Source organism: Apis florea, unplaced genomic scaffold (genome assembly GCF_048593485.1).
Source record: "Apis florea isolate Af1SG1 unplaced genomic scaffold, ASM4859348v1 contig_3747_pilon, whole genome shotgun sequence".
Lineage (NCBI taxonomy): Eukaryota > Metazoa > Arthropoda > Insecta > Hymenoptera > Apidae > Apis > Apis florea.
Window position 1 is genome coordinate 298587 of NW_028256832.1, and position 26922 is coordinate 325508.

General features: G+C 32.3%; 3 protein-coding genes across 5 annotated transcripts in view; all 3 read left to right on the forward strand.

The window, feature by feature from the left end:
- The window catches only part of igl (IQ calmodulin-binding domain containing protein igloo), a 94326-nt gene extending 88714 nt beyond the window's left edge, over positions 1 to 5612 (forward strand). For both annotated transcript variants that reach the window (XM_012492323.3, XM_031919329.2), the window contains exon 4: positions 616 to 5612. In XM_012492323.3, the coding sequence (XP_012347777.1) occupies positions 616 to 765 (150 nt within the window). In that variant the 3' untranslated portion in view covers positions 766 to 5612. The remainder of the gene's footprint in view (positions 1 to 615) is intronic.
- Positions 5613 to 5796: 184 nt separating this feature from the next.
- LOC100872619 (zinc finger matrin-type protein 5) lies at positions 5797 to 6855 on the forward strand. The gene is made up of 3 exons (XM_003697729.4): positions 5797 to 6092; positions 6240 to 6377; positions 6451 to 6855. Exons 1-3 carry the CDS (start codon positions 5966 to 5968, stop codon positions 6687 to 6689), a joined length of 504 nt encoding a protein of 167 aa, XP_003697777.2. The 5' UTR covers positions 5797 to 5965; the 3' UTR covers positions 6690 to 6855.
- A 144-nt stretch (positions 6856 to 6999) lies between these two features.
- The window catches only part of LOC100871905 (uncharacterized), a 68706-nt gene continuing 48783 nt past the window's right edge, over positions 7000 to 26922 (forward strand). For both annotated transcript variants that reach the window (XM_086914853.1, XM_086914854.1), the window contains exon 1: positions 7000 to 7429. The gene's annotated coding sequence lies outside the window, so the exon portion shown is untranslated. The remainder of the gene's footprint in view (positions 7430 to 26922) is intronic.

Genomic DNA, 26922 nt, shown 5'->3' on the forward strand with positions numbered 1-26922 from the left:
ATAAATGTTTTCTACTTTGAAGAAGTTAGAAACTGTGTTTAAAAAGCGAAATAAGGATATTTTGAGCGTTTTAACGGTAAAAAAGATGCCAAGTATACCGTGAAATGTTTGTTAAATATACGCGATACTCGTGAAATTTTGAAACTTTGGGTGAAAAGGGAACGCGAAAATTCAGTAGTACGACAAATGATATCTCTGACGATATAACGTTGAATTTCACGTTTCTTTGTTTAATATCTCATCGATAAATAAATTCATAAAAATTGTTAAATTTAACAATCGTAACAAGAAAGAAGTATTGTTACAATTATACAATTCAAATGTTCTTGTTTTAGATAAAATGAAAAGATAATTTTATCAATAGTTTCGACTTAAGATTACCATACTGTATTTTATAAATATCTTCAATCGATCGATAAAGATCAATATATAGATTATTATTAGATTTGAAATTGAAAATACACTCATCGTCCAAATATTTGCAACAACTTTAACACGTTTATGAGATAAACGTTTGACACATTGACAAACACCGACTGACAATATTGTCTCAATAAACTCTGTCCTATTTGCAATAACAAATCTACACGTCGACGTTGCAATCTATTGTTTCAGGCGAAGGACGCCATGAACGAGCTCGAGGGTATCGATCTCACGGATCCCGATCTGCACAAGGCGGCGACGAAAATCCAAGCGAGCTTCCGGGGTCACAAGGTCCGCCAGGAAGTGTTAGGGAATCCAGCGCAGAACGAGCCCAAGAAATAAGAAGGATGAGATTGGAGTGCTGATTTTTTTTCGAAATCGAATCGTCGATAGTATGCCCGATCATGAAACTCAAAAAAAAAAAAAAAAAAAGAAAAAAAAAGTAAAGAATAAAAAAAGAGAGACAACAAAAAAAGAGAGAGAGAGAGAACGAAAAAACACACACAAAGGAGGAAAGTAAATCGAACGATAGAAACAATATAGCAGGGAATCGGGCCTTCTCTCGGGTCTTTGCTTTTCCATTTGTCGCCGAGTCCGCTTCGTACGATCGCACGCCAACCCTTTCGTTGATCCCTCGAAATTTTATGGCAATTTTTATCTTTGTATCCGCGACACGATTATTCGGGAATCGAATACGTTTCTCGCCGCCGATTTGTTTGAATACCGAGCTTACAAGTTCGCATAAACTTTCGAACACCGATAATCCTCATGGAACAATTTTCGATCCGTATCGTACTTACTTACGTATTCTTCGTCCTTTCGAAACTACTATAGTATTACGAAAGATATGGATAGTATCTATTCTGAATAAACAAAATGAAACTTCGAATTTATATCTTGATAATTCATATTACGGTACCAATTCACGTTGAAGTGGCACAGTATATTTTAGATTAGTATATATATATATACATATATGCTTATAATACGTTTTAAGATTATATACGCGCACACAATCGTGTGAGCGTGGTTTTAATCATTATCCTATATCTCGACGTTCTCGAATAGGCATTTCATCGATGTATGGAACGAATCCTGTTATATTTCGCGAATAATAAATTGGAAAATTTAACGAGACGATAACAAGATCACGTTGCTTGCCACAAAACTCAACGAATCATGAAATGAACTATCGTCGAATTGAATCGCGGTCAAGTATGAATTCGAAGAATGCTGTTACTCGAAGAAGGTTGTCTCGAGTTTCGTCCAATCATCAATGGAAACGGAAACGAGCTGGACGAATTAATTGGCTGGAAGGTCTTTCGTAAATTCGTAAAAGAACCGCGGTTGGCGCGTTTCCTCGTGCAGATCCGATTATTCGAGTCGATTTAATCGCTTGTCCATGTATACTCGAAAGTTTTCGTTTAATCAGCCGCCAAACTCGTATTCGTGCGTTCGAAATGAACGCACGATCGATAAATTCCCTCGTTCACACGTTAACACGAAATTTATCGTGGTGGTTGACAATGCTCAGCAAGGATTGTTTGCGATCGTGAGCCCCGATATATCGAAAATTGATTAAAAATTTCGATGTTACCACGGGTGTGCCATCGCCGTGTTCTGCTCCTCCCTTCGTATAATTTTAACCGTACGAACCGTCGTCGAGACTCGACGATTCGGCCATTCGTATCGAATCGTCCGTGGATTTCGTGCGAAGATTCGCGAACGAGAACAGTGAAAAATTACAACAGCATCGAATAAATTTCAAAATATCAAACGAACCATTCTCGGCACGGAGAGGATAGGGTGCAAAGCATGTACTTGTGAATGAATTGATTCGAGGAAATGATAGCAGTTGCAATCTTTGATAATCACTCGAGAGTCGATCTTATTTCTTTCCTTTTCGAGGTAATGTCACACGCAACTTATCGTTCACATCGATAAGTTCGCCACGATATAACTAACTAGTCGATTGAATTCGTCGTTTTTATTCTAACATCATGTTTAATGTAAGTCCAATTCAAATAATAACGAGGTATATGCACGTAATGATAACGCGTACGATATGATTACAAAAAATCAATGGAGGATCGATTGGTCGAAAAAAAAAAAAGGAAATTATAACCGGCAAGACGGCGCATGTCTGAGGCAAACAACATGTTTAATCGATAAACGTGTCGTCGAAGTTATATCGTTTTAACTTTTAAGGATATGTCCATCCCGGCATATTGGTACTGCGAGTTATTTTTCGATGATTAGAGGCATATATTTTTACGCGTTAGATCCGCACCGTAACGACACACGATTATGGATACATATATAAAACATAAGACGCGCATTTATACACATATGTAGGCAGGCACAGATGCTTTCACAACCCCGTAGACGCAATAATTCGACATAAAAAGAGGCTTCGAACGGCCCGGTCGAACTGCCATGTAACGGGTGCGCGTTTCGTATCGTATTCTATTTTTATCTAGTCCATCTTCCTTCGGTTTTGTCGAATTTACCAGTAGAAGAAGTATACGTTGTTTTTAGCAGGCCTAAAAACGTTACCGCTGCTTTTTACGATCGTTAAGAGCACTCGTTCTTCTCCTTTATTTCGCTCCTCTTTTGCGCTGTTCTCTGGAACATCCTGATTCTTTTTTATCCTGAATGATTGACTATCGATCGTTGAAAAAGGGCATAAAGAAATTAAAGTTTGGTAATATACGTGGTAATTTATTCGATGAAAATTATTTTTTATTCCTTCGAGGAAAGGGATGAAAGATATATGTATTATAATTAGACGCACCATTCGAAATAATTAAAAGACTCTGTGTTTAACTGTTTGTACCCAATATATTTTATAAATTCCCTTTAAATAAGACATAAGTATTATATCGAAAATGCTAAGTTTCCCCTATATTTAATATTAATGCTCGATTTATTTTTATCAACGATTAGAAATTTTTGAACTATTTTGAACAGAACACCTGATTAATTAGCTACAAAATAAACTTATCGCGTTATAATGTTATTATTGTATATTATACATCGTTTCGTCCTATAAAGCACGACGTTCATTGTGTCAAAAAATTTATAAAATATTTGTCAAAAGATTTTACTTTAGAATAATTTTATTCAGATGTTACATCGTATTATTTAAATTATATAAATTTGACCAGCTGATTTCTTTCATTTCATGCGAATATCCAAGAATGAAATGAAGAAAATTCTTTTAAAAAACTATCGATTTCTTTAAATATAATATACTCTTGAATATTAAATGTGCAAACCTGTTATGGTCTTATCAGTCTCGTTAACGACCTAATTGTTGATATTAATTGCTGTTTATTTCTTCTGTAAATATTTTCAATGTGCATCACCGATTCCTGTTATGCATTGTCACGTACCGCAATGTTTCTATCGTACATCACGCAAAACATGATTGTATGTACTTTCTATTTGTACGAAAGACAATTATTATATGCACATACATAATATATCTTTGGAAATATATCACATAAATTTTTGCACTTGTTTCTGATAACTCTTACATTGAAATAACTTTGTGAAAAATTTATCAAAAAGTTGTTATAATAAACAAATTTTGAAAGCAATTTCGAATTAAAGTTTAAATGCGGTTCAGAAAATTGAAAATCCGCAAAGAGCTCGATTCTGTACAGTATTCTCATATTAAAATACACATTATGAAGAAAATTTGAATATTATGCAATATATCATACAATTATTACATCAGTAAAACTTTATGTTGAGAGGTGAATCTCTTAAATCTCTCTTTATTATAACTGAAACTCATCAATCATATATTTTCCAATTAAAACAATATGAAATCAATCTATAAATAGTAGATATTAAAGAACTTTTGCACTTGTCATTGTGCATATAAAAGATATTTTTCAATTTCTTACAATTTCATACATTTTCACTTATCTGTCAATCTGATAAACAATGGAAAAAAAAAAGTATTGCAAGCTTGAATCACGCTTTTCGAATTTTTCGCGTGTAATTAAACGTTTTTAAACATCATTCATGCTTTATCAGTTCCAATTTTCTTGCATTTTCACGTTACCTCATAAGATCATTTGTAGAAAGCTAATGAAAATATTGCTATCGTTGAAAATGTCTATGAAACTCGACATATGATAAATGAATCGAACATTCAAATATTCAGATTTATCTCTAATCGTGAAAAACCAAAGAAAAAAATATTTGATAATGATTGAAAGCCGATTCACACTGCGACACGTCGAGTCTCGGCAAATACACGCTAAAATACATCTATATAGAGAAGGATCTAATATATTGAATCTATTTATAATATTATATTCCTGTTATAATAATATTTGTATGCTACAATAAGAGGCTCCTATATGAATATTATTATAATTCACATTCTATACATATACATATATTAATACTATTAATATATTATATTTATATTATATATTATATGTGTATAATAATATTAATATATTGTCAAATATATAATATATTTATGATCCATCAACGACACGATACGACAACTGCATTTTACTATTGCCGCCTAGTGGGGATCGGCTTTATATTTTCGCAAAAGAATTATTTTTCTTTTGCATAAGAACTTACTTTTTTTAATATTTCAATCAAAGATATAAATATCACGAATACTTTTTATAAATCGAAAATGAATAGTGCAAAATTGAAATCGGGCATTCTACAGTGTTGTGTATTCAAATAAAAAAATTATATATTTCCAAGAGAATTATCCTTGGAAGCAAATACATGGAAGTAAATGACAGATGATTTTATTTGCTCTAAGCAAAATTGTTGTGTAAAAGGATTCGTACTATCGAAGAACCGATTTAAAATATTTAAATATTTTGAAGCTTCTGTAGTTGCTGGGAGTGTCTATCGATGCGTATGGTTAGCGATTACGAGGTTAAGAATTAATGGAGAAGTTTGTTGTAATAAATTATAGGCATTTTCTTCGGTATGTGACGTTACCACACAGATATAGATTAGTAACGCACAAAATGTTACAGTAAATTGTATTCTAAGGATGTAACAAATAATTGTAATGTTTAAACGAGCAGTAACCGTATATGTAACCTGTTTGTTTAAAATAAATACCCATTAAGTGTACAAATAACAATTCCGACCTATACTGTGAAGAATTAATAGAAATACACCTCTAATTAAAATAATTACTTTGGACTAATTTTTTTATTCTTTGTTAATTATATATATATCCATGCCATATATATATAATATTTATAACAAATAGACTATAGATAAATTATACATGCAAAATGCGATTAAATATATAATAAATTTTTTTTTAAATATAAAATTTAATAAAGATGGTGTTCCTTTGATTACTTTCATATATGGCAGATGTCACTCCTATCGCTATAAAGTCAATCATCAGTTAACATTTATTTCGTGCATGTGCCTCTAAATATTAAATTATTCTACGTTGTTATTGTATAATATTTGAAATTTTGTGCTAAATTGAAAAAGAAGTTTTTTATTTGAGTTTTTTGAAGTTTAATTCATAATGGGTAGAAGATATTATTGCGAATATTGTGACAGATCGTTTAAGGATGATCCAGAAGCCAGAAAAAAACATCTTTCAAGTTTGCAACATGCGAAAAATCGTGCAGATCATTATAATATGTTCAAAGGTAATCATATTCATTAATTTTTTATTAATAAAATATATTGAAGATTTGATGAAATGTATATCAATGTACATTTCATCAAATGCATTGATCATAACCTCAACATCATTTGTTTTAATATTACTAATATAAATTTTATTTATTTTTTAGATCCAGAAGTTATTTTAAAGGAGGAATCTACAAAGATACCATGTAAATGGTATTTAACTAATGGTGAATGTGCATTTGGCCTCGGTTGCAGATATTCCCATTATACTCCTCCTATGATATGGGAGCTTCAACGTCTTGGTATTCATAATAATTCAAGATAAATGTAAAATGAATATTACATAATATTTTTATATAATTTTTTTCTTTTTAGTTGCTATGAAAAATCAATCAAAGTTGAATATAAATCTTGAAAATGGCTGGCCAAATCCTGACGATATAATTAAAGAATATTTTGAAAATAATACGAACACAAGCACTACAGATGATTTTACATATCCTAATTGGCATAGACCATTAGAACTACGTGATTATTCCATGCTATCACCGTCACTATGGCCTATCACACCTGAAAGTTTAGCAAATACTACGAGATTTGAAGAATGGGGTTAAAAATGTAAGGAATATAACGTTCCTCGTTAAATTAAATGAAAACACATATACTCAATTAAAACTCATCCAAAAGAGTAAATAATATATAATATATAAGCAAATTAAATATATAGTTTTTCAAACAACTGAATATTTTGTTAATAAATGAACATATAAAATTGGGAAATGTGCTCAATGTGTTTTTTTAAATATAAATATAAAATATTATTGATAATATTATATTTATAATAATATTATTTATTCGATAATTAAAATAAAAATTAGCAAGAAAAACAAATAGGTTTTTTTTTTTTTTGATTAAACAGATGCACCATCTTACGAGGCAAGAATGAATCAGACTCGGTGCTGTTCGGTATTTGTCGGTAACTTCCGTGACTACCATCTGTCCTCCATCATCCCCTCCACCAATCGCCGATCAGAAAGGCGAGCACACAATGAACTCCGCTACACCGTCACACAGTAGCGAAGCACCCGTTGCCACGATAGTTTGGCGTTTCTACGTCGTGTTCGGCGCGCCGCCGTGTCGTTTCAATTTAAAATCGAATTTAGTGTATGTTTGCGAGTCGAGAACTGTGTTACGATTATGAGATTGACTCGATTGCGTGACTCGTGTGAATTTTCGTTGGTGTGCCAATCAGAAAGTGTTTGAAACTTCTCAGTGCCTCGGCACGGCGGGACGCCGGCCTTCGATCAGCCGACTGGATTTTCGATCGCCACTTCGGATCATCTCAATCGCACCGGTGAGTCTACATGAATATATTTTTTTCAATATGCATGTTAAATCGTCAATTCGTTAAATCTCGTTACTGCTATTTCATAAAAGATATAATAGAATTAAGTTTAAACGAAGCACGTGATTCAATTGAGAGCTAAAACGTTCAGCTATAAGAAAAGATTGTCGTTATTTCTCGCGACCATAAATAGAGATAGAGATAGTACGAGGAAAGTATTCAGGTATACAAAAAACATAACAGGAAGAAATTTCGAACATCTGTGCCTGCGGAAAATATTTAGATTAGCGAAAGTGTAAAATTGTAAACAGAGACCAAAACTGATTTGACAAGATGATGCGTCATTCAAATAGTATACATATAGTTCCATGATTACTGTTTCTCTTCGTATTTTCTCTTGGTTATAGAATTTAAAGATAAAACGAAAAATTTAAATACAATAAATTTCGATTAGTTTGCGCAATCGGAACGATTTTATTGTCTCTAACAATATATCATTTTCTTCGGATGAGATGTGGTTTTTCTCTTTTTTTCTTTTTTCATATTATAAGATTATTATTCACTTTTTGTTGTGAGAACGTATGAGTTTTAAATTCTATAACCGTATGCATAAAAATATCATTTCGCTTCGCATAAAAGAGAGCTCTGAATTAATTCTCCAACGTGAATCGTGTGAATTTATGCATGTGATATTTGCGTTCTATTATATATTGATAACTAAGAAAGTTATTTAACCAGTAGCTTATTATTTATGAATTGCTACATAATTATTGATTATTTTTATAATTATAGTTGTAAGTATTGAATTACGACATTATTACAGTTCATCAGGTGGCAGCCAAATTAAAGGAGTCGCCATTACAGTAATTGCTTAAGAGATAATATTTATTTCATGATCATGGTGATACCACGTTTTCTCATTTAAACGGTTTGAGACTCGATATTCATGCGTTATTATAGCAAGGGAAATCGGTTCTTACGTATGATGATACCCTTTGATAATGTATGCATTATCATGCGTATGATAACATATTGATATTGAATATCAAATTGATTTAACCCAAACATTATTCTTGTTAATATAAATATAAAATAATTTATATTTTCTACTTCTATTATTGCAGGAAAAAAAAAAACATGTAACTCTCCTCGCATTCGATAATATCAAATATTTAATATTATAATAATTGAATAATAATCGAAAAGATAAACGTTTAATAATTGGACGTAATGTGTGCATGAACTTGAACGATACCGAGAAAATGATTCAAACGTAGTATACGGATACGGATTCACAGACATTACATCACTGATATCGTTTCCGCCATAACGTCCACGGAGTCTCGTTGTTGCAAAAAGGTTAAATGTAGTGTGACGACCGGGTGGCAACGACCTGCCCGCCATAGACGAGAGAATGGAGTTACGTGTAGTCGCGTCACGATTCTTACCGGAGGTCGTGACCTTGTCGATATGGGGAATAATGCGTTTGCCTGCACGAGGGCAGGATCTTCCCTGTGAGTCAGTTTCCCGATCGATTTCACGCGTGCATCAGCGTCCATTGTCGCGTTCCGTGCGTAGCACACAATGGACTTGTCTATTTTGGAGCAGCTGCGCGGCCCTCTTTCGAACAATGCGGCCCAGAGAGAGAGAGAGTAGCGTGTATATTCAGAACCGGCCGTTTTTCGATCTTACTTTTCGTAGAATCACGACTACTGGACATTTTAATCGGCTATTGCGATCGATATTTCTGACATTAGAGTGATTTGCAATTACATTTTTAACGATCTTACCAAGAAAGATATAAGCGATGAAATTTTTTATTTCAGAAAATTTTATGCGCTTACGAATATTAGAACTCTATTCATAAAGGCTTAGAAATGCATGGACAGTATATATTACGTCGTTAATTCGAGAGTTAGATGGGGTAATATATAGTATAGTCAAATATAATGAAATAAATTCGAATAAATTTCAAATGAATTGATATACAGTTTTTAAAGAATAGTACATAAAATCTAGAGATCGGATCATCGTTCGGATATTTCGTTTAAAAGTTTGCCAAATATCTGAAATATTAAACATTCCATCGGAACAAAGATTAATCTCGTAAAAACAATCTTCAGATCGAAACGATCTTAAATCGAAGTTAATTTCTTGCATGACGTCTACCGTAGAACTAATTCCCCTTCGACACACGTTGTAGTATATCTAATCGACGACTAATCTTCACAAGGACAATACGCACATCCGATTCTAAACGATCGATAACTTCGTATAGAGAAGTCTCGATCTGTCGGTAGATTTAATACGACGCAGAAGCATTTCGTTCGTCTGCGCCACGAGTACGATCTGTAAAAACGAGCCACCCAGCAATTTAACGTCATTTATTTCTATTGCCTTTATGTGGGCCTATTATGTCACGCGATTTCTCCCCGCCCTTTATCGCGTGGCAACTTGTACAATTCGCGCATATATACCCGCCTTTCGTAAGAGTCAATTGCGAGGTAATTTTTCAAATTGCCAAACATTGGAGAATCGATGAACACTCCACAAGCACCGACTCGTTTTACACTCCGTAATCGATGCATTGTTGTTTTCGATCCATTGAAAAGATCGATACGCGTGATATCGTGATTGATAAACAACGACATTCATAGAATTATTTTTTTTCCATAGGCGCTTGAGGCGAAGAATTTTTTGATCGGTATTCATGGATAGTTCGCGATACATTCGTGAAATTCCATTTTATCGGAGCGAAATTTTAGTTCGTGTTCGCGTTTGATCGACCTATTTGAAAACAGTGACGCATCGTGTGCAGATCTCGTTCAATCTAAATAAAATAATGACGTCATGTGAAAGAATTCGTTTTATGAACAAAAACAAATATCAGTGTCTGAGGATTGTTCTTTAGGAATTATCGGTGTTGAATAGATTCTGTCGATTGAATCCACGAAACTTATATCTGTTCGATAAATTATAAATTTATATGGATTTAAAGGGGATTTATAGGAATTTGGAAATTGTGCCTAATTTTTATTGGATTTCTATTTGGCATATGTGGCATATATTTAGGTTACGAATAGCTAGATAGTTTAGATAATTAATATTTGTCAAATATTTGAAATCATTTGAATAATATTTCAAATAGCATAGCTGAAAGAAGAAATGCAATAATGTATTGTTTAAAAATATATAGATTATGTTATTTCTTGTCATAAAAATAGTTCGCTACAATAATTGTAGTAATAGTTCACAATTAAAATATGAATAAACATTTGGAACAAACAATAAGACAATAAGTTATGGAATAACTTTTAGGATTGTAAGATTTTTAATAATTTTTCCATCACATGACTGAAATATAAGATCTCAATTTTCAATTTATTTTTCTTTTTTTAATTTATTATAATCAGTATCATATTGCATTCGTTATTAAAAATTCTCGAATTAAATTGAATAATATGTAGAAGACTATAGAAGATGAGATTTTAAATCGTTCCTATCCTGTAACTATTGTTATTATTGTTATGTAATACATTATTGCGCAAATCACGTAATAATAGATGAATATATTATAAGATACAGTTTCTTTTAATGTCATTTTATGGTATTTTATATCATTAGTATCAGGTTTTCAAATTTTTCTGCATTTTAAAATTCATTATATGAAAGATATATAAAAATTTATTGTAGAAATAAATCGTAGAAAAATAATAGATAGAGAAAAAAATACAAACATGATAAAAGTAACTGGAAAAAGGCTGTAGTTCTCGGTTTCACGAATTTTATTAAAAGGTTTTCAGCAAATGTATATATACTTTACAACTTGGACATTTCAATCACGCTCAAGCGCATGTTCCCACATAATTAAACAGAGTCTTTTAAAATTAACTAACAGCAAAAGATACTTCGGTAAATTAAATCACGTTTTACGAAAAATTTTATTTTATTTTATTTTATTTTATTTTATTTTATTTATTTATTTTTTTTTTAAACTTAAAACTATACGGATTTCCTTTTCCTTTTGATATATTAAAAAATTTTCAGATTTATAATTTCTCTATTTGAAGAATAATCTTCTCTCAGATTATTACAATATCATCATTTCATTTTTATTATCTCTATAATATTATGAATAACGAAAATTATTATTACAAATAGGAATTAAAAATTATAATTTTATTTCTTTTATCGTTTTGAACGAACGAAAAAGCGAAAGTATAGTAAATGAATAGCGTGGATATCGAGTAAAAAGTGAAATTACATTCATCCATGCGGACATTCCAAAAATTCTAACCGGTTCTCGAAGTCGTCTGGGAAAGATATGCGCCACGCGTGTTCCGGAAGAGCTAATAGAATCCGCAGACGGTTCTCCATTCTTTTTTTCGCGTTTAAACGAACGAGCGTGGAATTTCGCAGCTTCCGTCGCGCACAAACTCTGGTTCGAAATTAAGTTTATTGTCTTCGCGAAGCCACAATTTTAAAAGATCTAAGTTAAAAGAACGAGTTAAACGTGGATCGTTTATTATGCAAATCAATTTTTCTTCACGCGTTAAAATATTTAAAAATTTATCCAAACAACTATCCAAATCTATTCAAATATGGGTATTACTTCGCACGAGTAAATTTATGTCGTTCTCATAATTATTGAATTGTTCAGTTTGTTAAATTTAAGCAAGTTAAGTTGTACAAATCACTTTATACTTTATGACTGTTCTATTATAGCTAGATTAATTACAAGAGATTTATATCTTTTAGGAACTGTAAGAGATGTTTCGACCTAGTTCACTTAGTTAGATTATGAGAAATGAGAACCTGCGCCACTTTCGTAATGAGTGATCATTCGATTTCGTTCATCGGCAAATTTTTTCTTTTTTTTTTTCCAATCAATCACATGAGAATTTTGGAATCTGTAAATTAATATTTTCTCAAGATTTTTGTCGAGAAGTTATTTATCAATTTCATAATAAACGATCCATAAATTATAATTTTTTAAATTTCTTAAAAAATGAAATTACATCAATTTCGTAACAAGCGGTCCATAACCATCCTCTTGAGTAACAAGCAAATCGATACCTTGAAGCTAATAACCTTCGATTTTATCGTATGACAATTCATCATGGTAATAATCAGCGCAAACATTTAGCTTCTGTTCGTAATAATATATGATTTTTACCTGTAATGATCGCGAATAAAAGATATAAATTTCGTTAAAAACTCTCGCTCGTTGACGCAGAAATAATGGACGTTGGGATTTGCATTGGTGGAGAAAATTGAACTCCTATTTACGATAAAATATTACTTCCTTCATTATCCGCGAGGTGAAGATGTAAATTTTATTGAGTCGATACTCGTTTAGGAAAAGAACGATTAGCGAGAAGGTAATTAGCAAGGCTTTACAGACGCCATTGCCGGAGCTGGTGTCAAAAGATAAACACTGTTTTTGCTGCTTTATAAATTGGAAACGTTACGTTGAAGATATTATTTTGCTTGATTTTTACGTTTGAATTGCCAGTAGAATAATGTATTCAACGTTTATGAGTGATGGCTCGAATATAACAAGATTCTCGACCATGTATCTACGAATGTGTATTAGGTCTTTTATTTTATTTCATCTGACGGCTCTTCTCGCTTATTATCATTGTTTGATAATGATCATAGCAAGATTAATTTGAAAAAAAAAACTTTTAACATTATTTTCTTCTTTTTTTTTTTATAAGTATAATATTGGTTGCAATATAGTCGACTGCCAGAAGAGTTTTATTTAAATGCTGTGATGAATATTTTTATAAATTTTATTGAAAATATTCATCTTTCGATTGAATGAATTTTAAGAAATTTTAAATATTCCATTTGTTTCCTCTGAAAAAGTTACTGTATCTAGAAGAATATATATCTATAACGTATAAATATTTTTGTAAAAGAAATATTATGATAAAAATTGCAACAATGTTTTATTTTATAGGTTTACAATAATAATATTAACGATAAAAATATTCAATACGCAATTATTACAATTATTTATCGTCTCAATTAATCAAATAGCCTTCGTAGCATATTGTAACATATCCGAGTTAAAAGCAACATTCAATGATTGATAGGGTCAGCAAGGATTCAATATAATTCTGCACACGTGTTTGCCTCTTCAAATTATGTTTCGTGCAAGGGTCAATTCGTTCGACGCAAGATTTGTCTCTTACGTGCTGCTAAAAACGTGGTTGCATTGACCAAGACGTTTGAGAAGTTTTTTTCATTTTTTTTTTTTTTTTTTTTTTAATAACGACAAGACGACACATGTTGCACCAATTAAAATCAATAATGTTTCGCGTAAAGCGGTCGTCGTGACATCGAGTTAAACTTAAAATTGCATTATATATGGTCGATATAAAGGAATCGATGCCTCGTGCGCATTTATACATCCTTCGTTCGTTAATTCTAAAGTCGATCAACAGTTACAACTTTATTTAATAATTTACCAAATTACGAAAATATTACACAAATACGTAAATAGATTTCTTGTTTGGAAATAAAATTTTTCTACAAATTTTATTCCCATTGTATGTTCGTTTCCTTGATACCCAATTGGAAATTTCATTCCTTGATACCCAAGGGGTTTAACTTTTTCTTCTTGAGGAATTCTCATTTGTCATCAGTTAGAACTCCGGTTTCGCCCTATCGTTCTCAAGGATCAAATACCCGTCTGCTGATGTCAGACAGTTTAGGTATTAGAATAGAATAGAAAAATGATCATCGGGGCTATCATTTCTAATGCGCGAGACGTTCCTTTTCAACGAGCTTCTCACAATCCGATACAGAAAATTTATAACCAGAGGCGAGCGAAGTGTCAAACGAATGTCTCTCGTTTCACCGGATTAACAATACGTTGTAGCATTCCATCTATCGTTATTGTGAAAGTGTTAAAAATATTACAAATTCATCCATTTTTAACGATGTTAAGATTCAGACGGATATTCTTTTCCATTATTTATTTAATTGTATTCTGAATTTCATTCGTGGTATACCTATAAAAGATATTAAAAAAGAGAGGATAGAAATCTAAGAAATTTTTTTATCACTTCCAAAACAAATTGGAAGCTTCGAAGAATAGGTAAAAAGGGAAAAATTTTCATTAATTCCAAAAAAAAAAAAAAAAGATTTTGAAATTGAAAGTTCAATTTCTGTACACAATTACGTAACTACAACACCTCGGCATACTTTTGCACGTTGCAATGTTCATCGTGCAGGGGTCAATCCATCGACCACCCTCGATTCTTTTCCTCCGCGTACACGAGGTCTCTGGCTGCGGTAAAATCTGTCAATAACCGTTAGCATGCGGTTTCAGCTGTTTACCAAACAGGTTTGAATACGAGAGCAATCCAAGCCCTCGTTCTCCCTGGCCGAATATGCGCGTATTGCATATTTATGGAGGAGGAACACGGTCGGCTCGCGTGATTTATGGATATCGCGAAAAATTCGTGAGCGATTTAATGAGCCGCCATTTTACGGGTCCAACGATAATATTCGAATTGAACGCGAAACCAATATCGTAATGTTCTCGAGAAACTCGAAGCCAGGGTCTAATTTGAGTATCGTGAATTGAGGGAATTTAAGTCAGCTTTAAAAAGCAAAGGATCTCGATTGAAAAAAGAACATATATATTTTTGCACGATAATAGTCTTTCCGAATCTTTTCGATTTTGCTTTATTCATCTCGAATAGTTATTTTAATTAAACACATCGTTGCTTTTTTATTGCACAAAATTTAAAAGAACAAATAATCTTTGTAAAGCAAAAAAAGTCTCAACGCAATCGAAAATCCGTGTAGCCAGCCTAACGAATCCCGCGTTAATAATCAAGAAGAATCGTTTTCTAAGATCCGCTGACCAGGAGAAAACCTGTCCTCCCGATGGCCAGGCATTGCGTCAAGCATTAGAGGAGCGGGTAGATCCCCTTCGTTACGAAACGACGAAAAGCGCTTCGTTGCTTCGTGTACCGGAAGCGCGGTCGTGAACCGGCCATTAGACCACGTCTCCCGGCGCACGGTGGCTCGTAAATTCCCCGAAAATCACCGGGATGACTCATTGTGAGTCAGTTAATCCATTTATATCCGCTTTCAGATACACGATACAACATACTACGTTACCGTTTTAAAGTAACGGTCCCGCGGGTAAGATTTTCCCCGGGAATTCACGGCACATCGAAGGTGTACGTTTACGCCTCCCGTCACAAGCGTTGTGTAGCGGTGCGCCTCGTTTATTGTCTCCGTTTGCGCGATTTCCATGGAGCCGGCGGCCTCCAAGCTCCGTTCGCCGGCTATTATACGACGCGAATCGTGGATAATCGATAAATTCGTGCGTGGAATCCCCGATGGAAACTTAACCCTTTGCGATCGATCATCTATCCAGTTGGCTTAAATTTCGAGATCCTAACGAAACGATTTTTAAATCCGATTGGATCGTTATTTGGAACATATGTTGGTAGATTTTTGAAGAAGGAATGGATGGAATAGGAAATAAGAAATCGTGATCGAAACGAAATTGAGAAGAAAAATGGACATTTTTCAGGAAAATTAATTGTATAATTATAATAATTGCTGACATGACTTTGTACACCTTTCCAATGATTAATCTCGTTCAAGTACATGGTTTGATAAAGTGGTACACGTAATGAAATTTTAATTAAAATCCATTTTCAGAATAGAACATGTTCGTGACAACGGTAATTAGTATTTTTAATTTCATGTATTGTTGCATTATTTATAAAAATACGTATGTAATTATACCAGGCTACGAAACAATCAAGCGCATTCATTCTACCACTTCTACGATTCAAACTGTACTTAGCGAAGAATCGAAATCATTCTTGATTCTGTTCAATTTTAATTCGTATCGTTAATTAATATTTACGCGTCTCAATGTGTGTATAAAATTCTTCGTTCTTTGTGCCTCGCATATCCGCGAAATTATTTAATTAAAAGCCTTCGAATCGATAATAAATCGTATGATCGTCGAAAGCATCTATCTATTAATGTTCATTACGCAAAATCGAGGGAATTTTTTAACATTTCTCGTAATCATAATGTGGAAACATTGTACGTTGCCTCTTTTGATAATAATTCCATCTAATCTCTTGCAATTGAGTAAAAATAAAATTTTTATGCGACAAAAAATATATCATACTTGAATTCGTTACGTGTAAAAGGAAAAACGACGAGATGTGCGTAAATACTCTTATTAGAACAATAAATAGATTTCGTGGAAATGCTCAAGTCTTATCGACTGGAAGAATCGATTTATTGAAAAAATAATATTATACTTAAAAGAAAAAGAGAAAAGGTCTTCGTATTGTAAATAAATTTTCTCAAAATCTAGTTTTCGACCCAAAGATTAAAATATATTTTATAAATTCTCTGTATATTTCTGCACGTTATCCTCAATATACGAAAAAAATAATTATTTAATTTGATTTAAATTTGGATTAACGTAAATGAATCACGTACACCATTCTAACAATTCTTAATCAACACTGTACAACAAGAATGGATTGCAACGCACGTGTGTGTGTACGAACGACAAGATGATTCAAATTAAACAATCAATCTGCAGATTCCATAAACATCCCAGCCCAGTTTTCTATTCGCTCTCGGTATTTATCTCTGAAATGTTATCGAAGACAGTGCTCTTAGTTTCTCTTCGTGCAACTCTTCATTTCAATATTTAAAATATATCTTATTTTAATATACAGAGAAAGAATCGTTTTAACGAGAGTTATTTCAATATTATATAAAAGAGGATTCCAATTGGATAGAAAAATTTTATGAAAAATGTGAGATACATCTTTATTTCATTTCCTTTATTTGAAAACCTAAATTTGCATAGATATCCGCAGTCTAGAAAAAAATTGGAAAATATCGCGATAAAGTTAATCCTCCTGTCTGATCTGTTCATACGCACTAACAAAGAGAGACAGACAGACACAGAGAGAGAGAGAGAGAGAGAGAATATAAATCGTAACGAGAACCTTTCATGGCTGAACAACCATAATGCACTAAATGATACGCTCGGGAGGTCTTTATGCTCAAGGTCGATCTTACAGGCATTATTCGCCTTTTATGAAAACGACATGAAAAAGAGGGATGGGTGTGTAACAGGTTCCTCCCTCCCTCTGATTTGTACGTAGGCTGTAGTATATACCACCCCGTGGATACAGTCTTTTATGCGTCGATTCTTCAACCTGGGGTATCCAGCGGCGCATCGCCGCTCTTTTATGGCGGAAAGGAAAATTAAGCGGTTGAAACGTGGCTAGGGTCTTGGACTCTAATTACTTTGCGCACTGATCAAAAAACCCCCTTTCGCGATTGAAGTTTCTTGCCCCGCTGCGAATTCCTCGACGCGTGTTTCTCCTTTTTTAAATTCAACGTGTAAGGATGGGATAGTTTTAAAGCAATTATGTACTCTTGAAAGTGTTTTCTCTTTTTTTTTTTTTCGAAATATCGTTTCGCGAAAGATCAAAAAAGATACATCAATTCTATAATTTCGTTATAAAAATCCAATTAATTAATTTCTTCAAGTCAGAATCGCTTTAAAAAAATTCAACAGCGATACAAAAGTCGATTCATCTTCGTACCAATTACAAAGTTATTCGAATTCCACTTCTTTCCAAATATATTCGTAGTCACGTAAATCACGATTCCTCCTCCCCCAAGACTTTAATCCTTCACGTCGGACTGTGGTTTTCGAGAGGCAGCAATTCACCAAAGGGTCTTATGACACCTGGCCTCCCTACCTGACTGCATTCCCAGAAGACCTCTAAACGTTCCCTCAAGGCTACTCGACTTCCTACTTCCAGAATGTTACACAACTTTGAATTATTCATCGGGAAAAGGGCCTGGTAAACGATAACACTTTCATTGTTCGTCACTCGCCCGTATTAGAATAATTTCGTGTCGCATTAACATAAAAATCGGTCGTAATACACTTATTACACTTTACAAGTAGCTCTTTACCGCCTTTTTATCTCCTTTCGGGAAGCGTCGAAAGATTTTTACGTTATCAAACGCATAAAACGAATATCTTTATATTACAAAGTTTTTCTTTTCTTCAACTTTAGAACGTGTGACGAGCAAATTGTAATACGCGGAATATTTAAAACATTCGACACTGAAATTCATTAATTCTTCTGTGGGCATATTTTTTTCTAGTAATCTGGATTTTTTTTGCTATTGTAGGCTTTGGAAAAATTCTAAAATTTAACGTACGAATAATTGTTAAGATAAATATTTAAAAAATTTTGGAATATCTTTTCGAAGGATTCGAACTCGAATATTTCCACAGAATTAAGAATCATAAGAATATAATTGGTACACAAAAATTGCACGAGATGCAAGAGATCGAAATTAAAAATTTCTTAATATACAATACTCGAAGGTATTCTTATTATTCTTATTATAAGGTATTTCCATTAAACAGTAATTTCGTTTCCTGTTCTATGAGTAATTATCAAAACTCTTACTTATTTCAAGGACGATCGTTCTTGCCAAGTAACAGCCTTTTCTTACATTCTGCTCATTTTATCCTCCAACAACGTTCGTATAAACTGGTTTGTTTTTATCATCGAATGCCTGTTTCGTTTCGTTCTTTTTCTTATTCACTTTTCAGCTGGAATAAATGTGGAATAAATCCAGTTCCATCCACAAGAATCAAAAGTTATATATGTATTTATATCGGTAGATGATTTTAATACTGTGTCTATAAACTTTTAAAACAATCATCAAAATATATCTATAAAAAAATATATATATAAACTTAGAAGAACTTGTTATTTATAACAGGAACAGCATAAATTATGCATTTGCAATTAATTATAGAAAATTCATCATCATCATCATTTTCCTAAATTACTTTGCTTCAAAGACGATTCCAAAATTGTTATTTTCAAATTTAAATCTTCCTCATTTTCCCTTCCTACATCAAACTCAAAAAATCACATTAATTCTCATTAAAACTCCTCTTATCTGTGTCCAACTTTGCCAACTACTTACATCCACAAAACCACCAATCAATTTCTCCAATTTCTTCTCTGACTACTTATTCAAGAACGAACTTCAAGAAACTATCTTTTTTTTTTTTTTTTTTTTTTTTTCCTTAAAACACGCTGTACAATCAATATTCGCCATCTCTGGCACATTTCTCGCATTGGCAGCAAAATCCATAGATTCGATTTCGTTTGGTTTGAATCCGAGATACCGTTCGAATTCCTGATAACTTGAGGTAGGGCATGATTCGCGAATGAATCGCGCGGAGCAAGATTCCCCGGCCAGTTCTTTCTTCTTCTTATCCCAGGACTCGCAATGCCGGATCTCTTCCTTTTCTTTTCTTTTCTTTTCTTTTTTTCCCAATACCGCAACGACGACGATCTATCACTCTCGCCGTCTCCAATGCGAGATCCAGTTTCGATCTCGTCTCGGTGAATATCGAGACGACGCCATTTACGGAAAGCGATACGCGTGCATTCAAATCTCTCTCGAACGATGACTTTGAATTCTTCCATCGCGCGAGGTAAACGTAGGCGGATGAAAAAAAAAAAAAGAATTTGCGCGGAGCTTTGACAGTTTTTAGAAAAAAAGTTGATGCAACGTTGAAAAATTTTTTAACGAAATGGGGTCGATCGTGCCCAATTTTGACAATTATATTGAAAATTATTTTTTTTAAGTGCATACAAATTTTTGCAAGTGTGCCTTTTACTTCGTTTTCTTTTTTTTTTTTTTTGATATAGTGGGATTTTTTGAAAGAAGAATTCTATTTGTGAAAAGAGGATACAAAGTAGAAAGTACAACGAGTGATTAGAGAAAGGAATAAAGTAGAAATCGAAATTGAGTTTGTAATTTCTTCCAAATATTAGATTTGTATCAAATCTGATCGAAACATTATTCTTATTTTTGAGGGGGTACATTGTACTTGATTCTCGTTGTTAGCAAAAAATAAACGATTTATGCAACAAAGAGAATAAAATTAGGATAATAACTGTGCTGTTACCGAAGTAATAAGAATGAATGGTCGTCACGGTCTACGAAGTAAACTAACGAGCTTAATTAACGTAAAAACTTACCGATATCGTTATGCACAATGGAACGTTGAACCATAAAGCTGCTCGAATTTGTTATCACGATTTATTTATTATACGTGTATCTTGTTTGATCCATTAAGCTAATTATTCTCCCCAACGGAGAAATTAATAGAAAATCCGTTCAATTGTATTCGTACAATCGTTTGTTGATGAAAAAGGCAAAAAAAAAAAAAAAAAAAAACTTTTCTCTAAAATAAATGAAATTTCTAAATTAAAATTTCTTTTGTATTATTAATCGTTTGAAACGAGCGATTAAATTGAAATATCAGACGATATTTATCATTCCGTTGTTGAATATGGATCAGATTGTATACCGTGAATAAAATAAAAAAAAAAAAAACGGTATTAGAACTTGAAATGTGTCGAAAGCGACAGCTTTATCACGATATGATGTTGAAAGCGTATTGTGCGATTCGTCACACATGGCGTATTGTTCTACTCGTGTGCAAGCCTTTCAATTTCTGTACCAACGAAACCATGATAGATAAAATAGGAATATTCAGATCAGCTGCACTAGTTTCAACAAAGAGGCATTGATAAGAGTCGGTTATTAATCGTTGTTTCCGAGAAAATTACGTTTTGCGTGGATCGATAATGTTAATCCATTATTGCTTTAGAATTTTGATTGAAAAAAAAATTCTAATTTTCAATTATATCTTATAACGAGCAAAATGAGGTTCAATTCATCCTTAAAATTATACGTAAAATTGAATATTCCAAATAAAAATAAAAATTTTTGTCTATGAATAATTAGTTAATGATATTTTTTCTTTTTTTTTTTTTATAAATTCGATAATATAATTTTAATCATCGTAAAGAGGAAATGTCATTTAATAAAGATATTTATTTTTCCCCTTAAGTGAATTATATAGATCATATCAATGGATGATTATCCATTAAGTAATATAGAGACAATTACATTGAAATAACAGGAAGCTGTAATAATTAATATCTAAAAATATTCACTAGGAAGTGTCTCAACGCATTAGCAAGTTATTAATAGAAACGAACAATCGTACAAATTTGATATTTCTAGTATTTCTAGTATTTGTAATAAGCTCATAACGAAAGCTTGGCTCTTAACGAAATAAATATTAAAGAGTGTGCGCAATAATTGGATCGTTGTTCATCTCGTGACAACCTGCATTGTGAATCTTCATATTATTACGTATTCAGAAATAATATTAAAAAATTTTATTCAAATTCCAATCAATATTCAATGTGATGTATTAAATATATTGGTAAGATTTCTAATTAATTAATTAAATTATAATTTAAAGGTGATTTATATTAGTAATTTTTAAGCAAAAAATTTTCATATTTATGAATAAATAGCTATTATTGTATCGTTTTATTACATTGATAGAATATAAAATAATTAACAATTAACGATTTTTATTGTCGAGATACCAACTTTTTTTTTTATCGCGTATACATAGTCGTATTAATGAAATTATCAGAGCTAAATATAACTTCGGTAGACTCTCGATAACCTTACTATATCATTCTTCAATTTTGATTAGGATGATAAGGAAAGTGTTTATAAGTTAATTGAAATACCTCAAAAAAAAAAAAAAAGGAAAAAAACAAAATGTAATTAATGATTGGTATATATAGTTTTAAGGAATACGTGGAACGATTTGAATACGTAAAAATTTATGTAATCGTTTTAAAATATCTTGCAATTGTCAGGTAATTGATATCATAATTCTTACTACACATTCTTTCCAAGCATAATCAATTTTTGCTGATGCTTATACAACTAAAAGTTTCATATTTCACATTTACAATGCGCTTATAAAAATTTTGCTGAACAGTTTCGTAATATTTTCATAAATCAGTCGTTGTATTCTTTTCTTTCCCTCCGAATACTTTCGCGAGGATAATTTAAAAAAGACAAGAAAACAACTCGTTACAAAAATTATTGTTATCAATAAAAAACCCCCCCTTATCTCGAAAATATTATAATTTTATATTGAATAATACAAATTCACGTTCCAACAATAACACGTATCATTGCTGACTTATCTGTAATTAGTAATCAACGATACCTATCTCAGTGACAAATTATCACGGTAAAGTATATGCAATATCCTATAATTTATCGACCAATATAATGAACGATGTTATCACTGCCATTAATTAGCATCATTAATTACGTACATACCACTTTGTTCGTAGAAATATTTCTAAAGAAGGAGAGGGCATTTATTATATTATTGCATTTCCTGTCAAAGAAATCCAACTCGAAAATGATAGGAAATAAAAATTAGAGCTAAGTTTTCTCTCTCGAAGAAAGCAATTTTCAATTATAACGCGTTCCTTGCCACAATTTTCTACGAATTTTTGCACGATCATCGCTCGGAGGGAAGAAACAGGCGATATAAAAGGCCGGGAAAAGATGAAAACGTAGAAACATCGCTTCCTCTAAGTTTAATTCCTATCATCGTGTTGGCTGGCAATGTCAATTTACAGAGCGCTCGTCGACGTGCAAACAGAGAGAGGCCTACTCGCTTTTATCATATCTCGTTTCCATGCGATAATAAATTTGCACCTCGTGCTAAAATCACGCGGCTATCTCTGCTTCTCGCGTTGAAAGAGAATATTAAACGCGTTTTTTTTTTTTTTGCCCGTGGTTCTTATTGTAACCTCGCGATACTTTCGAATACGTGCTCGTGGAGAAATAAAAAGATGCGCCCAGATCCTTTAGAAATAACGTTTTAACGTATCTTTCTTTGGTAAAAATTTCGAAGAAAAATTGTGTCTCGTTCAATGCTCCTTTTTTTTTTTTTTTACTTTCCATTCTGATGAGATAAAATATAATTCGCGTAGATGGAGATTTTTGAAAATTTTTCAACCAGTCAGGGATACGTTTACGACGATAAAATTGCAAATGAATTAAAGGTATAGATAATGTAATGTGATAGATACACAAATATCTCATCAAAGTAAAGTAAATATAATATAATGTATTTGTCTTAATGCAACTATGAATTTCTCTCAAATATTAATATGTATTTTTATATATTATATTTGATAAAACGAAAACGTATAACATTAGGTTTAATTTACATTTTGTAAAATTTAAATTGTGGGAGTAATTAGAAAGTAACAAGGAGAAATTAGCAAGAATAAACTCTTAATTTGTCGCTTTCTATCTCATTGAAGAGCGATTCGCGTTCTTCTTCGAGTAGCAAGTGAATGCGTAACAAACTTGATTGTTGGATGAACTGATGATTTCGATTGTATGATTTTTCTTACACTCAGGTTGAGATATACATATGAATTTACAGGAATGCGTTCTCGTTTACAAGAAACGCAAAAGAAGAACGAGAAGAAAACGTGACCGTGCGTATTAACTTTTCACAATTATAAGAAGATATAATTACAGATACGCATCTACTTAAGTTAGAAAGTATTGAAGTACAATGGGATTATAATATGTGAATATAATTTATTAAAATATATTTTACTTGCATTGAAACGAAACGTTTAATTACCTGTGACGGATTTCGATCGAATTTTTGTCAGAACATTCACGGTCAAACGAAGCAGTTTTAATAGCATTTCAAAATCATCGAAAGTTACGAATTAAAAAATCATTTTCTGTGAACGAATTAATACAAAATCAAATATTACATGATAATGATACAACGAAATAAATTCTTGATATCTGTTACGTACCAATAAAAGATCGAGGATAAAGATAAATAGCGACAATTTATCTTATCATTACGTGTTCTTTCATCATCGTTAGAAAACAAAAAGTTTTCCCCATAGGAAACAATTATATCCAACATTTCTCTTATCAATGAGAACGCTAATTAACACTCACAAAGTGTCATAAATAGAACGAGGGTGAAACCAAGTTTAGCTTGAATAACGCATAAGGGGATATTCTCATTAGGGATGTTTTATCCCTGCTCAAAAAATCTTCTTCAGTTCGATTCAAATTACTCGAATTACCTAAATTATTTTCATCGTAACATTCATTATCCTCGTAAAGATTTAAATCGTTTTTAGAAGAAGAATAAAAATAACGATACTCGACCAACGATAAAATTGTTCTTTAATCCATAGAAAAATAAAATTAATAGTATAATACGAGATAAAAATAACAAACTTTACATATTAATATTCCCTTAAAATAGCTTAACACGCTCGCAGTAAAAGGGTTCATAAAAAACTCTTAATGCATTCATTTTTAAAAATATATACAAACGTTCTCATATCCCCTAAGGGGATAACGAAAAAAGAACGTTAAAAAGGAGAAATCGCAATCCCTGATTGTTCCATTACAAACCGGAATCGATACCGCGAAGGAATCGCGACGAATCCCGAGGAACTCAGTCATAAGGAGCCATTCGAACTGTGAATTATTCATGGCGACAGCAGCCGATAGGCTTTCCAAGTGAAAATCCGAAGGTGTGAGTCATCGATGCATTCCAAATTTCCCAGACGCACTTTAAAGGAATTCCAACCGGGGGACCGTGTCCCCATAATAACGACTAGGATGGATGACATTTAGGGTGAAAAATGGCGGCTCCCTCGGATGCGAGCGTGACACCTTGCTTGGCAGAGGAGAAAGTGCAACGACCTAGGCAGGGAGATGATCTCACGTGTTGAAAAGGGATGACCACCGGCGAGAGCCAAGTGTATACGGTTTCTTTGGTGAACCGCGTTGGAATTCGCGGAAATGGAGGCGCTAGGAGGATCGCCGGCAATATATTACGGAAGTTGTTAGTAAGTGATTTTGTTAATTTTGTTGGGCCACGAACGGACGGAGGAGAGGAATTCTCTGATGGATCGATAAGAATTTTGATTGTGATTCTTTTGGCGAATTAATACGTCGATGAAGTTAGGTTTTTTTTTTTTTTTCGAGAAAGTATATAATAGATATTCGAAATAGTCGCTTGTACTTGATCAAATACAGTTGGTTTGAACGACCTCCAAGGTCGCATTCCTCCGTACCACAAAGTTTTTAGTATTCCCTTCAGAGGTGTGTAGCATGTTGTAGAAATCAAATTATTCGTCGTTGTTCGAATGTTGTTTAACGAGGAGTAATAAAAATAGATAATATTTATATTTATTTAGAATTACGGCTACTCGTGGTATCGATCTTTTTAATAAATCAAACGAGGAAGCTGAGAGACTAAGGTAGACACGTGCAACGATATTCGATAATTTCTTTTAAGTGTGATTTTGAAAGAAAAAAAGGTTATCTCTAAGTTGAAGAATATGCATGATTTTTATGCTATTTTCGATAATGTATGCGCGAGATTGTACGCGTTTCAAGGAGGCTTATGGTACGCGAAGATACGCAAATATTTGCTTGCACGAGCACGATATCAGCCCCTTCCAAACAAGTCGTAGAAACAATTCGCACGATTTGCACGCTGACGCATGTCTCGGCTTTATCGCATTCGGTGCCATATTTTCTTTTAGAAATTTCTCAAAGAACACTGCCACTTTTGGATGTAAAAATATTCGAGTTATATGGATGTTAAGCGCGTTTCTTCGGCCACGAGGTTGAACGATGTTGAATTTCGAACAAGATAGAGGATATTTCGCATATTTATTCCATCTTTCTAAATTTTTTAATGAAGAAACGATTATTAATTGACAAGTAAGAAAATTTATCGAATATTTGAATTAGTAAAATATGAAAATGAATTTGTCAGGGGAAATTATTAAAACTTAACTCGTTAAATTTTCATTAAGAAATTAATTATACAAAGATAAGAATAAAATTTCTAAATTAATTAAAAATTAGCAAATTGAAAACGTGAATTTGAATTAATTAATATTTTACAATAAGCGAAAAGTCGGAAGCCGTTTAATGATAGTTATTTACAGCTTATGGATAAAACATGTTTCAAGTGTTTGAAAAGCTATTAAGGATTAATTAGAAGGATCTCTGATAAGTATCGGAGAGCAGGAACATTATACAGAGATAATTCACAGCTTTATCTACAAAATGATAAGCTGTGTAAAAATTCTGTTGGAAAAATTCCAAACACGTTTCGTTCTATAAAATATGCACTATAAGTAATTATCTACCTATGCATTTATATTTATATACACACAAATATTATTCTCTATGAGAATAATATATGTACACGTTCGTATTTATTTGTATTATTTATCGTTTGAAATTTTATCAATCACTTATATCTAATGAATTAAAAGTCGTGAAATATTTTAGTAAAAAAAATAAAACTGTACCAAGGAAGATAAATATTTAATTAGATAAATAATACAGATATTCAGATTTAATCGTGACGTTCGTAATTCATTCGACATCATTTGTCTGAAACGATGGAAAAAAATATTACGGTCTTTAATAATCATAAGAAATCGTGTATTATTATAATTCAA

Coding starts and splice junctions, on each gene's coding strand:
- LOC100872619 (XM_003697729.4), top strand. CDS start 5,966: ATGGGTAGAAGATATTATTGCGAATATTGTGACAGATCGTTTAAGGAT. Junction 6,093..6,239: donor TCATTATAATATGTTCAAAG/GTAATCATATTC, acceptor TTTATTTTTTAG/ATCCAGAAGTTATTTTAAAG. Junction 6,378..6,450: donor ATGGGAGCTTCAACGTCTTG/GTATTCATAATA, acceptor TTTTCTTTTTAG/TTGCTATGAAAAATCAATCA.